This window comes from Trichosurus vulpecula, chromosome 1 (assembly GCF_011100635.1).
Source record: "Trichosurus vulpecula isolate mTriVul1 chromosome 1, mTriVul1.pri, whole genome shotgun sequence".
In the NCBI taxonomy this organism is placed as follows: Eukaryota; Metazoa; Chordata; class Mammalia; order Diprotodontia; family Phalangeridae; genus Trichosurus; species Trichosurus vulpecula.
Genome location: NC_050573.1, coordinates 448,166,157 through 448,181,484, shown reverse-complemented (window position 1 = coordinate 448,181,484; position 15,328 = coordinate 448,166,157). Strand labels below are relative to the sequence as shown.

The 15,328-nt window shown below is 37.9% G+C and overlaps 1 protein-coding gene across 1 annotated transcript; it reads right to left on the bottom strand.

The window, feature by feature from the left end:
- Window positions 1-415: 415 nt before the first annotated feature.
- ZCCHC9 (zinc finger CCHC-type containing 9) lies at window positions 416-15,054 on the bottom strand. The gene is made up of 6 exons (XM_036748709.1): window positions 14,949-15,054; window positions 11,731-12,104; window positions 5,789-5,939; window positions 4,595-4,687; window positions 3,105-3,173; window positions 416-947 (listed from the first exon to the last, which is right to left on the bottom strand). Exons 2-6 carry the CDS (start codon window positions 12,085-12,087, stop codon window positions 832-834), a joined length of 786 nt encoding a protein of 261 aa, XP_036604604.1. The 5' UTR covers window positions 12,088-12,104; window positions 14,949-15,054; the 3' UTR covers window positions 416-831.
- Between the last annotated feature and the right edge of the window lie 274 nt (window positions 15,055-15,328).

The window sequence follows — 15,328 nt, the reverse complement described above, 5'->3', positions numbered from 1 at the left end:
TCAAATAAAACAATGGATCTAATGTCTCCCTGATTAGTGTTCTAACTCCATTATGGTGCTGCTTCCATCTCACCCTGACTCATCTAAATACACGATCACACTGCTCAGTTTTATACTCCATTTACTCTATACAACAAAAAACTGTCCACCTGGTCCTTTGCTACAATTTCTTTCACCAAAATCAAGGACCAGGAGCAAGGGGGGCAGGTGCTGGTAGGCTTCTGTTTTGTTTAAGTTAATTATGATTCTGTGCCTCTGAGCAAAACCATAACCCCTCCCCCTTTTCCAAAAGGCAGAGACCAATTTCCATTTTTGTGAAGGATCTTGTTTCCAAAGATATACAGAATATGATGACACAAGCAAACAGATGAAGAGAAATTTAGTTGGGAATGAAGTTTTAAGGCAACAGGTACCATGATAGGCAAAGTCATTTTTATTAAATATTCAAAAGCAGAATAAAATTTAAGATACTAAAAAAATCTGAGCTCTTAAAATAGCATTGTACTCAAATAAATTACAGAAAGAAATGTAACTTTTATAAAAATGTAAAAAGCTCACCTCCATATGCAGAAGGTCTTATTTTTTGACTTCAAATTATTTCATTATTTTTGAGAAAGCATGATTCTTATCAATTGGCATCATTCATGCTTTGCAGGTGCTGTTTTGTTAGGAATTAGGTTTGCCTCAGAACTCCAATTTAAGCATCGAATGCTTGTTTTTGACTGTTTCATGCTGGTGTTACTCCTCTTCAGTGCACAAAACTCCAGAAAAGTAATTTTAACACATTCAGACTGTTCTCAAACTATAACACTATAAGGTGTGTATCTGCTGTCAAAATTTAACAACCTTGGCTATTTTTTTTGGTTTTTGTGGTATGGGAGTCTTCAAAATTTCTTCATAGTCTGCACTCATCCCCTCAGTCCAACGACCAACTGTGACCATGTTATCTGTAAAAGAAAGAAAAAAGGAGAATTCAAGAAAAAAAAAAGAACAATGAAGACAGCTATTGGAAGCTTCACAGACTTAGTAAAGTAACTAGCTTTGACATGAATAATCACAAGGCGGGAAGACTCCATTGCTAAAGGAAAGTGTGCATTTCTGTAATTGATTATAACTCTTGATTTCAGAGTACCACAGGCAATTTCTCTTCCCAATTAGGGAAATGCAGCAACTACTTTGCATTGCACAAATTGATGAGAAGGCTCTTTCTTTCTTTCCCAGAGTTCATCATTAGTGAGTCAATGAATTCCAAGAGTCTGTAAACAGCAAGGCTTATGAAGCATCAGTTTTAAATGCACAAGATTCCACCTGTGAAATTATACACCATCTGCTTGTCATTCCTGTCATTCTGGAAGTGGCGATCCTCCCAGGAGGGAGAATTCACATTCCACTTCATCATTTTAATCTCATGGCTCAAGATGTAGTAGAGTCTCGTTTCCTCCAGACTTGACTGTGAAGAGGTGCCTAGGTTGTGAAGATGAAATGCACTTTCAGGAGCTGGGGGAGTGGCAAGAGGCTGCCAGACATACTTAAGCAGTACTATGGTTTTGGGGTTTCTTAAAACCACAAAGTCTTTTGTTTAATATTTGGGGTTCCCAGAACCTTCTGAAGAAAGGGGACTGGATGGTACCTATAACTACATTTTCATGACAGAATGGATGCCTAGGCTTGTGATGACACTGACCTGCTTCCCTTCACAAGCAGCATTAGGAGCTTCCTATTCCATACAAATACTCTATGAGAAGTTTCCTGTTCCTTTTATAAAAGTCTTGCCAAAGCTAGCACTTACTGGCTTTCATGATTGCAAGGACTGGTCTTACAACCAGTAAGACAATCATTGGTCAGATAACATATGTAACATCTTTAGTATTTTAAAGAGTATCCTTCTGATTTCTGCACTTAAAACTATTTACTCAAAGCCTTTGCTTCCAGGTTTACATAAAATACCCCAAACTCGGGAATCTTTGAGGTCTGATTTTTACTCTTGTACTTTTTACTCTAATTTTTTCTTAGGGAATCAATACTTTGCCTTAAGTAATGCCAGGAATTTTAAGTTTGAGGTGACCGTGAATAAGTTTAATGAAAGAATTCACCTTTCCTATAGATTCTTGCAAAGTTCTTCACAATCCACAAGTACAAAGAGTAGTAAACTAGTCAGGGTTTAATAACTGCTTAATTTATCATTATGATTAGCCAGGTATCTCACTTGTCCTTTTTCATTATAATATCTGGGGGTTTTTTGGCTTATTTTATTATCTCTACCAAAGGATGACCAAATAAAGACTTGACAGCCATGCCAATCAATCTGTCAACCTTTTAAGCTATGATAAAAAGGAGAGAAAATTACTTGCTAAAATAAGGATTTTATTTATATAGGAATTTCAATGATCTTGACTCTCCATTTGACATTCATAACCAAGTGGTTTGTAACTTTCAGACCAGCTAGCCCTATAATTCCATGTAACCATTTAGTGTCAAAATTAGTAAGAGGAAAACTGAAAATACATGAGAAATTACTTGTGGCCATCAGCAAAACCGGCACATATGACAAAAGATGGTTCATTTGTGATTCTAGTCATCTATAAACTGGCACAGATCTTGAAATGTCTACTGAATTATTAAAAAAAAAAGTTAACTATTAACCAGAATATCCTTTGCTCTGACTGTGTAGGTCAAGAGTGTTCACTATAGTCTTAAGTCTTTAATCTTCAAGAGACTTCTGCTAAGCACCTCAACTACTGATAAAACTATGAGAAAAATCAAGGGAAATAGATGTTTATAACATAAAACTTTATGCTTTCCTTCATATTTCAAGGTAAACTTTTTTTCAGAAAAAGCTCAATTCAATTCTATTTACTTAGTTATAATCCCCTATTTGAGACACTAGAAAAGAGCTAATTAATTAGTTCAATGGAAACTAATACACACATACAACAAAGAAAACTATAGTAATATAAAAGATCCATGAGTTAAAATTTAATAGTAAGAGATTAAGACATGCTGGTAGGAAATTATGGTGTCGTTTAAATTCCATTGTCTCTCAATGGCAGCTACCAACAACAGAGAGCACCAAAGAAAATAGGGAATTTTAAATGATATCTCACCTGAATTCTGATTTTCAGGGCAATCTTTCTTAAAATGTTCCACAGAACCACAAAGTCTACAACCACCACCTGTTGAAGGAACAAAAAAAATTAAATCTACTTTACCTCTGGATAAATATTAATTTTACAAAACACTGTCGAAGTCTGTCTTGTGATAGTCACAAAAAAGAGGTGCCTCTATCTACCCCACACATTGACTGTATCACAAGAGATATGTGTTGTATCCATACATACATGTATATTTATTCACAGTATGTATATATGTACACACACATCTAATGTGTATGTGTATATATATACACACAAACACATAAACGATTGCTGTCTTTATACTGATCATTTCAAACCCCCAAACACACACACACACACACACACACACACACACACGCACACGCACACGCACACACACGCACACGCACACACTCTTGAATTCATCCAAGTAACAAAGAAAAACAATTCAGCAAAAACAGCCTTGACTTTGATTATATCTGACAAGTATGATGTTCCATCCTGGTAAGCCCCTATTTCTCTGCTCTGAATGGGAAGTTATATTTTATTATCTATTCTCTGGGATCTTCTGTGAAGCCTTTAGAAATCTGGCCTTTTATAGGGAGGGAGGAAAATCCCTACATTCAACCACAACCACTCTCACTTTTGATTAAAAATTGTGGAAGAAGAGACAGAAGTCAAGGAATACTCCACTTCCAGTTGGTAGGGAGACCAAGCGGAACCCGGAGGATAAAAGGAGAGGTGTCCATCACCTGGGTCTTAGACACAATGGTCTTGTATTTGTAGGGTTATTTTACGGATGAATAACCATGAGAGTAAAGCTTTAACCATCTCAGGTTTCATCACAATTACGGAAAGATGTGGCTTAATCATGAGTAATTAAAAGTATGAATATGAGTCAACTCCAAAACTATTAAAATAAAATAAATTAACATTTACAAAAACTAAAGTGATAAACACTGATAAATCAAATGCTTGTAACATTAAAAAGCGACTGTACTTAACACATTGTTGACAAGATACATACTTTATCTCAGCTTGGCTAAAACCATCATCAAAAACCAGACATTTGTGTAAACTTTCTAAAAAGGAAAACCTATGTCCACTTTTAAGGAGTGAAAGATTTGTGCACATGAAACCGCAAGAATACACTTATGGGAAAAAAATCTAACATTAGCTAACAGATGCGATTTGCCTTTGCACTTTATTACTACACTGAAAAGTAAAAATCTACATGATACTGTGACAAATTATGTCAAAGTATACCCAAAAATGTTGATACGTATGCTCTGGCTGCTTTGCATGGAATTTATTAATATATGCAGGAAAATTACCATTTCCTGTTTATAGCATATATATTGCAGAAAAGAATTAATCTTCCAAGGGTTTACAAATCACCAAAATGTTCTATTCAAAAGGAAAGTTATACTCCAACTTTTTATAAACATTTGTCCCATTTCATGTCCAAAAATAGTGCTCACCTTCAGCATAAAGTCCTTTAGGATTATCAGGACAAGATCTAGATAGGTGTCCCATCTCTCCACAAATGAAACATTTTGCAAAAGGAAATTCTCCTGTAAAGATAAATATTTCTTGTCTTATTCATGGTCATAAATGCACATTACAGATAATCTAGCATTATTTAAAAGTATTGTACACGGAAGCAAAATTATTTCAGTATTTGGTTCATTTAAGACATTTGTAACAGATTTATTAGGTAACTCATGCTCAAAAATAATTTTATATGTAATTTTAAAAAAATATTATCAAGCATTTATTTTTTTCTTCCTTCCACCTCCCCCTCCTGACTGAAAAAAAAAATGAAAAAGAAATAGTTGTAACAAGCAAACATAGTTAAGCAGAACAAATTCCTATATTAGTCATGTCCAAAAATGTGTGACTCGCCTTTCATGAATAATTACTCTGGCGGAGTGGAGAAATGGATCTCTTTCTACCTCACCCAAGCTGGAAATTCAGGGGTTTCTCCAGGGCCTGATGCCACTACTAATTAGGAGCACTCCTTCCTAGGCAGCCTGCTGGTTACAAACCCTTGCTCCTAAGGGGCTCACCATATTGGTACAGGACTTTGGTGAAGAACTTGGTGTGAACATCTGACTTGTCCTAAGTCCACCGAAGTTCAGAAGTTCCCAAACCCAAGTGATCCACCAGCCTCATCTTTCCTGAGAATAGGAACCACAAGTACGTACCACCACACCCAGTTAATAATTATATTTTCAAAGTACATGGTAAGAATTAAATCTTGATCATCAGAAAAATAGTATGGAAATATCTGTCTTCTCCTTCCTAGCACCCATGTCTTTGTGAGATTAGGTATATTTCCCTTAGGCTGAAAATATAGTAGTCATTCAAAAATCCAACCCTACTGAGTTCCGCATGGGGAGCCCTGACCTCTCTACTTGCCTTGGTCACTCCGTTTCTGACCTGGGCTCCCTAAGCAGCCTCGTGGCTTCCCTCCACTAAGGGCTCATTATACTGGTTCTGGACTTACGGTAGGCACTTGACTGACTTTAGCCTTACTGCAGCTCAGAATTCTAGACCTCAAATGATCCACTAGCCTCAGCCTCCCCTAGGACCAGTGATTACAGCTATGCACCACCATGCCTGGCCCCTGTCTCTTTTTCCTAGTTGGGGGAAAAAAAAGTGGAAAGACATACCCATAGCTGGGTCTACTTTGGCTTTGCATTTGGTTATTTCATGTTCAGTGGACCCACATCGGTAACAGATTCCAGTGCCCATATCTTGACTCTCAAGGACAGCAGGGCAGTCTGCAATTCCATGGCCTTGCTTTCTGCAATGATAACAAACCTGAGAAGATGAAAATATGTTAAGTTCTTAAATTGTTAAAATCAATAGTAACTGAAGAAATACTACTATGCTCTAAGAAATGATGAGCAGATTGTGCTAATGATGAGCAGGATGCCCTCAGAAAAACCTGGAAAGACTACATGAATCGATGCAAAGTGAAATGAGCAGAAAACCAGGAGAACAATGTATACAGTAATGACAGTACTGTATGAGGATCAACTGTGAATGACTTAGCTATTCTCAGAGATACAAGGGTGGAAGACAATTTTGGAGGGCTTATGATGAAAAATGCTCTCTACCTCCACAAAAAGAACTGATAAGAGTCTGAATGGAGAGCAAAGCATGCTTTTTCTTTTCTTTTTCTTGTTTTTTGTTGTCTGTGTTTTCTTTCACAACATAACATGGAAATATGTTTTGCATGACTGTACCTGTATAACCTATATAAAATTGTTTACCTTTGCGATGGCGGGGTGGGGTGGGGGTTGGAGTAAAAGAATTTGGAACTCAAATTTTTTTTTAAAGAATGTTAAAAACTGTTTTTATATGTAATTGGGTAAAAATAAAATATTAAATTTATATTAAAAAAGAAATGATGAACAGTCTGGTTTTAGAAAAATATGGAAAGACTGCATGAAATAATGCAGAGTGAAACAAATAGAACCAAAAGAACATTGTATATGATAACAGCAATGCTGTTCAAAGAGCAACTGTGAACGACTAAGCTATTTTGAGTAATATGATCATTCAAATCAACTATGAAGGCCTTATGAAAGAAAATGTTATCCACCTTCAGAGAAAGAACTGATAAATTGAAGAATGTTCTGTATAGTTCCACAAATATATCTATATCGAATGTTAGTCTTAATATGGGGTTGGGAGGATGTGAGGAGGATATAACTCAGAACTCAAAATGTAACAAAAATGTTAAAAAACAAAACCTGACACTAACTTCACCAAATGGCAGCATTCTTTGCTGTCACTGATACTTGAAAAACTTGTCAATTCTCATGTCTAATTTACTATCTAACTTCTCATAAACCTCAGCTTGATAAAATAAGCAGCATGGTATACTGGAACACCATTTGACTTGGACTCAGAAGACTGGTTTTGAATTCAGACACCATCACTTGCTAGTGATGCCACCTTGGGCGAGTCACTCACCCTCTTAAAGCCTCCATTTCCTCTTCTATGGATCATACTACTGGATAAGAACATCTGTGCCATCTGCCTTACAGGGGTGTTGCAAGAATTACATCAGATGACAGTAAAGCAAAGCTCTGTAAATCTTAAAAGCTACTATTATAGATTGAAATGGGCCATAATGCCCCTTTAAAGGTTCTCAGAATGCTTGTAAAATTTAAATCCTCAAAGTGTCCCACCCAGGAGGCTCAGAGACCAGGATACAAAAGATCCCACAAAAAGCTGTAGTGGGTGAAACAAAGAGATTATTCAGTGATGGGCATGGTGTTGTTAAGAAATCTGAATTCACTGTAGGACATATATATATATATATGCTCTAAAAATCTGCATTCACAACATTTGTAACTTTCATCTAACTAGGATGGATTTGATTTAAATCAAATCAAAGTGAATTATGATTCAAATTACTAGTCAAGATGTCTTAATCATGTTTTTCCTTAAAGTATATTATTATAGTATGATACAACCTTAATACATGCTCATCACAACTCAGAAATAGACACAGGTTTTCATTTTTAGAAGACATACGTTATACATTTTTAAATAGTTTCATTTTTATAGCTCATAACTACTTCAGAAAATGGAATGATTGTTTCTTGGGAGGCACATATTCTCCGATTAACAGAGAAAGGATACTTTTTTTCCCTCCTACTCACAAGCACAAAAACAATTGGGTTTATCTACCTAGAGCAACAAGCTTACTGCATAGGATCTGTGCTCCAGAGCAGGAAGGGACGCTAGCCCAACCCCTCATTTTACAAAAAAGGTAACTAAGGCCCACAAAGATGAACTAATTTGCCCAAGGTCATACAGACAATAAATAGCAGAGCTGAGCACTGAACTCAAGTCCCATGGCTAAGCTCAGCACTTTCTTCACTGGCCCCTGCTATCTCCCCATCATTCAGCCCTCAGCAACAAACATTTATCACTAAATTTGCATATGCATTTTTAATTATTTTAGATATAAATATAAAATGTGGAATTTTAGAAATCAAAGTAAAATAAAATCCAAGTGATGTAGTGGACACAGAGCCAGTCTTGGAATCAAGAAGACCTTAATCAAGAATCAATCAAAATTCCCCCATTAAATTGTAAGCTCCTTGAGGTCAGGGTCAGTCTTTTGCCTTTTTTTGGCATCCCCAATGATTAGCACAGTGCTGGCACATAATAGGCACTTAATAAATGATTACTGATCGAGTGATTGGGTTTAAGTTCTGACTCTGACACATGCTGGCTGTGTAACCCAGGTCAAGTCACTCAAACCCTTTAGTGCCCCAGGCTACTCTCTAAGACAACTAAATTGCAGAACAGGTGGTGACCTTCACTGATAGAACACTTCCTCACTACAAGCTGGCTATACCAATAAAATTAGGGGCCTAATCTAAAATAAAAATTTAGTCAAATACAAAAAAGGAACATCAAAAATTGCCCTGGTTATGTAGCTACCTCAGTCTTCATTCTCTTCTTTCTGTTTCTTCAAACTGGAAAAAATGAGCTTTGTTACTTTTCAGTTCCCCAATGACTTCTCACTGAGAAGAAAAAACCAACAAAACTTTGTACAACTGGAAAAGGAGTGGCTGCTGCTTAAAGCTGGGCTGTCACTTCAACATATTTAGATTCTTGATGAATACAGGTGCTTAGATGACATGACCTTTAAAACTTCATCAGCAAACATGAATTTCTTGAATGGCTTCACTCTCAGCATTAAAATTTATACTTGGTGTTAGAGAAGAATCTTCTGTACCAGGGAGAAGCATACTACTGCCCAAGGGCCAAACATGTCAAGTGCCTGTTTTTGTACAATCTGAACTAAGAATGAATTTTACATTTTTAAATACTATGAAACTTTATTTAAAAATATAAAAGTCAATCTTAGCTCCTGGATCATAAAAATGGGCAGCTGGTAGGATTTAGCCTGAGGGCTGCAGTTTGCAGACCAATGTTCTATAGCATAGAAATATTAAGCCTGTTACCGAATTTTAAGAATGCTATCAATGGGTACAGATGACAAGAACCATGCACTATTTATAAAAAGTTATATAAACATATTATTTTAAGTTTAATGTAAAGTTTTAATGCTTATGTTATATGCTCAAGCTTTATTTTGAAACTGTACATCCCTTTTTATAAAAACATTTTAAAATGTAATATGAATTAGATTTTTAAAATTTATTTTTAAAAATAATGGGTTTCATCTACCCTAATTATAAAAGAGGGCAGCTGGGTGGTGCAGTGGATAGAGTGTCAGGCCTGGAGTCAGGAAGACTCATCTTTCTGAGTTCAAATCTGGCCTCAGACACTTACTAGCTATATGATTTTGGGCAAGTCACTTAACCCTCTTTGTCTCAGTTTCCTCATCTGTCAAATCAGCTGAAGAAGGAAATGGCAAACCACTCCAATATCTTTGCCCATTTGGGAAGTAGTTTTTTAAGTGTCATCTCTAAATACACAGTTATAAGAAACTTTCTAACAACATGGAAGATCATGTAAAACCCACCTCCTTAATTTTACAGTTGAAGAAATCAAAGCCCAGAAAGCTTAAGAGACTTTAACCAAGGTTATACTAATGGAGTCTCAAACCTTAACTCTTAATTATCCTACTATGCTACTTCAAGATGCTTGGATATAAGCTCTCTACCTTTAGAAAATATAACAAAAGTAGAAGGTTTAATACATGGCATAAAAGTCTAGCCTTAATATAAAGTATTTTGGAAGCTTATTGCAATTCAAGTCTAAGTGATAAGGACTTATAGAACAAGAAGCCATGAAAAGAAAGTATCATTTGTACATTTATATGTGGTGTATCAGATAGGACCAAGTCCTCTAAAAATTAATATAGTGCCACTAGCAGAACTCCTTTTCAAAGCATAATGTAGATCCAGAGAAAGAACTGATGCATAGTCTGAATGCAGACGGAAGCACACTATTTTTCACTTTTATTTTTTTCATGGTTTTATTTTTTTGGGGGGGTTGGGGGGTGTTGGTGGTCTGTGTTTTCTTTCACAACATGTTTACCATCTCGGGGCAAGAAGAGGCGAGAGACAGAATCTGGATTGCAAAATTTTAAAAATGAATGTTGAAATTTTTTTAAATGTAATTGGGGAAAATATTCTTCAAAAAAGTATAATGTAGAATAAGGTTTTCAATTGACATATATAATGAGGACAGCAGAAGTCTACAGAGTTCTAGTGCCAACTAACTGCAACTAACTAGTATGACATCTTATGGTGCCTTCTCTGTTCTTAGTTTTCTCATTTGTATGAGATTTTAGAGCACATAACTGTTACCATAAGAAGTACAGGAATTATGCCTGCATGAAATGTCAAACTTACTGGGCATCATATTCTTGCATATAATGTAATATATGACACTTTGCTGTAAGGAAAGTCTAAATTATTAGCATTTTTTAAACAAGAAGCCATTATGAGAAAATACTGTTTTGCCTGAAAACAGTTTGACAAAACATGTAAGAAAACTAAGGAACAGGGAAGACAACCTAACAAATATATCAGCTAATTGCAGAGCTGGTATTAAAGCTCCACAGGACTATGCTGCCCCCTGGTACATGTTTCAAGTGAGAAGAGAACCCATCCTCTTCAACATCATACTTTGAAAAGGAATTCTGCTGGTGACAAAACAAACACTTCCAAACAATTCAGAAACTATTCTTTATAGTTCCATCATTTAAAAAGTATTTATTATCTTAAGTTGTACAAGTATCCTGTAAGTCACACCTTGAACTCTGGAGAAAGAGTAGTATATAAACCTAATAAATACTGACATTAGATTCATACAGTGCTAGTAAATACATGATGTTCTATGGAAGGAACAAGAATTACAGCAGATGGAGTGAAGTGAGCAGAACCAGGAGAACACTGTACATAGTAAGAGCAACACTGTGCGATGACTGACTTTGATAGACTTAGCTCTTCCCAGCAATGCAGTGATCTAAGTTAGAATTTCTAAACAACTCTGAAAAGACTCATGATGGAAAATGCCATCCACATCCAGACAAAGAACTATGGAGTCTGAATGCAGAATGAAGCAGATTATTTTCTTTTTTTGTTGTTTTGTGTTTTCTTTCTTGTGGTTTCTCCCTTTTGCTCTGATTCTTTTTTCACAACAAGACTAATGTGGAAGTATGTTTAATATGATTGTGTATATATATATATATATATATATATATATATATATATAGCCTACATCAGATTGCATGTTGTCTCGGGGGGGGCAAATTTAGAACTCAAAATCTTATAAAAGTGAATGTTGAAAATCATAAATAAATACATACAAATAAAATTAAGAAGTAAATAAATAAATAAAATGGAGGAGAAAAAAAATTACAGCAGATGTGAAGTAATAGGCTGATGCAGACCAGTGAAGGGAGTACTCAAACTAATGAGGTCAAGGTATCCACAAAACTATTTAAGTGAGAGAGAGTGAGAGTGACAGTGAGAGAGAGAGAGAGAGAGAGAGTGTGTGAGTGTGTGTGTGTGTGTGTGTGTGTGTGTGTGTGAATATGCTGTGATAATAGTATAAAAACAGGTTATAGCTAGTAAGAACTAAAAGAAATCAACACAAATGATCCTACCTGTGCATTTTTCTTTATTTTTTGTCTTTTCAACCTCCTTCCTTCCCGGCGACTATCTTTTTTGAGAGCTGTTGCAATTTCTTCTCTTATTTCCAGACTATTTGCTGCTGTTACCTTCCCACTCTGTCTTAGATATTCCATGAACCCATTTACATCTTGGTTGGTGTAAGAAGTTTTCTTTTTGTTTTTTGATTGGGGTGCACCATTCTTAAGGGAGAGACCACTGGAATGAAAGTGTTTATCTTTTTGTACATTTTGGGTTGCTCCCTCCGTGGAGCCCTTCTTCATGTCTTCCCATGATGTTGCCTTCAAAGCCTTCTTATTATGTGCTGTGTTGGATCGTGCCCACCTGGTCATGATTTCAACCAAAGTACCTTACCAATCAAAAAAACCAAACAAAATATGGTTGATCAATCTTCACTTTAAAAAATGATCTAAAGACTATATACTGTTTCGTTATGTACAGTTTCCTACTCAAGTAGTATTCTTAATAACTTATTAAAAGCCATAATTAATAAAAAATTTTTATTCACAGGGTGAATTTAGATATAAACATGTATTGCAACATATAGATACAAGTTTGCAATACAAATTTAGCCTCTGCAAAAAAAAAAAAAAAAAAAAAGCTACACATACCGTATCAGTACCAGGAACAAGCCTATTCAATTACTAGGTCAGAGTTGAAAGTACTCTCAAGACCCCAAATTGTTTCAATAAAGAAAAACTGTAACAGGAATCAGTAAGTCATCTTTTCTTGCTATTTGTCTTCTTGTCTGTAAGTCACACGTCTTTCTCTCATTTTCTTGTTGTCTGCTGCAATTTGATATTTTGGGGAATTAGTTTGTAGGGCAGACTTGACTATGTACAGAGATCTTGTCCTTTAATCTCAAGTTCATTACTGCAAAACTCCCCTATGAATTTATAAATCTGAGTAAATAAAACCTTTCTTAAATCATCTGTTCTCTGCTGACAAATCATTTCTCCCTGTTGAACCAAGAATTTGCTTATTCAAGATCAAAAGCTTATGACAAGTTAATCAAGAGTTCACATAGTCTTACAGGGATTCATATCCCTATAAGACCTGTGATTTTACTGGAATATGGAACTTCCATGTGAGTAAACTCTTCCAAATGCAAGCTGCCATATTCTCTGCAACCTGCTGTCTCAAGAGTCATAGAGACTTTGAAGTGAAGTGACTTGCATGGGGTCACACAGCTCAAATGTCAGAAGCAGAACTTGAATCCACATCTTTTATCTTCCTGTCTTTGAAGCTGGCTCTCTATGGTATGACATCTTGACAAACAATCTTATACTCAAATTAATATTTCCTCTATGAACCACCACTCTGGGCACTACACCGCATTAAAACCACAGTTATTACTAAGATTTTATATTCTAAAACACATGGGCCATTGAAACAGCAACTCATAGCACTATAGAAATGTAAGCTATTTCTACTTTGAAATCTTTAAAGGGCTGTGCCTTCATCAGAGGAATAGCCACAGCAATATAGACCCAACCTCTTTCTTAGCTTCTCATCTTATGCAACTCCAATTCTTTTCCTCTTAAATACTCCACAGAACAAACCTACAGACCATGAACTTGTGTTTTTTTAAATATATTTTGATTGCTCTATTTCAAGATAATTTGGTTTCCTCTGTAAATTTTTTTATGCTTTTAAAAACATTATTCTGATAAGAGATCCATAGGCTTCACCAGCCTGTCAAAGGGGTCTATAACACAAAACATATTAAGAATTCCTGTCATAATTATCCGGGGAGCTGGGGATGGGGGAGGAGGGTGTCTCTTGGACACAAGAGTTCTGAGCTGCCGAGCCCTAGGATCAAAGTTCATACTGAGTCTGGCATCAGTGTGGTAAGGGGATAAAGAGTGAGAGACATAAAGGGAGAGAAGTAACTAGAGGGCCCAAGGTTGGACTAAGAGTTCAAAGATCCCTAACTTAAAAGTGGTAGGATCAAGTCCCCTGGGTAGTCCCTGAACTCCCAGTCTGGGTAAGACAGGGGGACTCAGTCTCAAAACACCCACACACAGAGGCACACTTTAAAATCTCTGCTTAGAGAATCCAATCTAAGGCAATAAAAGCCTTCCTCTTGTGATAAACAATTGTTATGATACTGACACATAATAAGGTGAGAAGGGGCAAGCAATTTAATGTCAATTCACACCATACAGACTTTGGTCTTTGTGCTTTTATATGATACAAGGGGCACTGAAATGGAGAGAGCAAAGGGAGACAATCATGAGACTTTTATGAATTCAGGTTTCCGTAGGAGACTATTCAGCAAACTCCGGTGATATTTTTCCTTAGGAAACACCACCAGTTTTCTGTCCAAAGGCACCGCATTCTCAGGTCACCAAAGTGCCATTATCAGTTCCAGGTCTGACTGTCCCTTTCCAGGACTAGGACACGTTAATTAACATACAACCTGGGCCTGAATCATGAGATTCTGGCATAGAGCGTGTCTTTAAACATCAAATATCCTCAACATCAGGGTGAGTCCTACACGCCACAGACACTGGACGCAAAAGGGAGTCCAGCCCTCATCTCCCCATTTTACAGACAAGGAAAATGAGGGGGAGGGTCCGGCTGGGTATTGGGGCAGTGGGGGCACAGGCTCAAGGGGGCGGTGGATTGTTGTTAATTCCGTGGGTTCAAATCCCACCTGTCACTTACGCATGTGACCTCGAGCAAGTCGCTTAAAGGGATGAGAGGGTCTTTTGAGATCCCTCTTCCAGTCCTAAATCGAAGACCCCACGGACCCAGTGCGACGGTCAGAGCCGCAGCCTCCGATTCTTGGGGCCCCGAGGAGGGGGCAAAGGGCCGGGGGTTTGCTGGGCTCGGCTTGGAGCCCACAGGGCCCTTAGGCATCACCTGGTCAAAGCCCACCATTTAACAGATGGGCAAAACTGAGGCACTGAGAAAGCGAAGGGGACTTACCCTCCTGCCCAAGATCCCCGTGCCGGGTGAACCCCGGAGAAAGACTAAAAGCCCGCCCTCCGCCTAATTACCTCCAGCCCCTAGAAGCCCCTCCAACCTGCCCCTAGGGGGTGGAGCACGCGGGCACGCCCACCCCGCAGGGGCCTATGGGAAAAGGGAGGCCGCCGGGGGTGGGGGCGGCTAAAGAGCCCCGAGTTTCCTCCGCTCCGCCCCGCCCCCCCCCCCCCCCGCACCCGGGGCGTGCGTGGACCCTCCTCACCTGCAATGACACGGATGTGCCTACCCCGGACCAAGGGCCCCGACACCACGCGGGGAGCAACAGAAAGTGGCACAGAAGGGCGCTCACGAGGGACCCGGAAGAGGAAATACAAACTCCAAACAGCCCCGTGCTGTCACTTCCGGTGACTGCTGTCTCCTAGAGTCGCCTTTCTCCCTAAGCTTCGAGCCTGGCGCTCCGCCCCGCGCATGCGGCTTCCTCCCTCAATCCCTGCCCCTCCCTCTTCCCTCCCAAGTCGGTGACCGCGGGTACAAATAAAAGACCAGCCCAAGGACGAGGTGCTCTCCGTACCCTTAGTACTGAGCACCTTACCTAGTACACAATAAGCGCATAATAAATACTGATTGATAGATTGACCGATA

What these genes read in the sequence shown, in the direction of transcription:
- ZCCHC9 (XM_036748709.1), bottom strand. Translation starts at nt 12,087, where the DNA reads ATGACCAGGTGGGCACGATCCAACACAGCACATAATAAGAAGGCTTTG. An exon ending in CAAAGTAGACCCAGCTATGG is followed by an intron (nt 4,688 to 5,788) that starts GTATGTCTTTCC and finishes TTATCTTTACAG; the next exon opens with GAGAATTTCCTTTTGCAAAA. An exon ending in CCCTGAAAATCAGAATTCAG is followed by an intron (nt 948 to 3,104) that starts GTGAGATATCAT and finishes TTTCTTTTACAG; the next exon opens with ATAACATGGTCACAGTTGGT.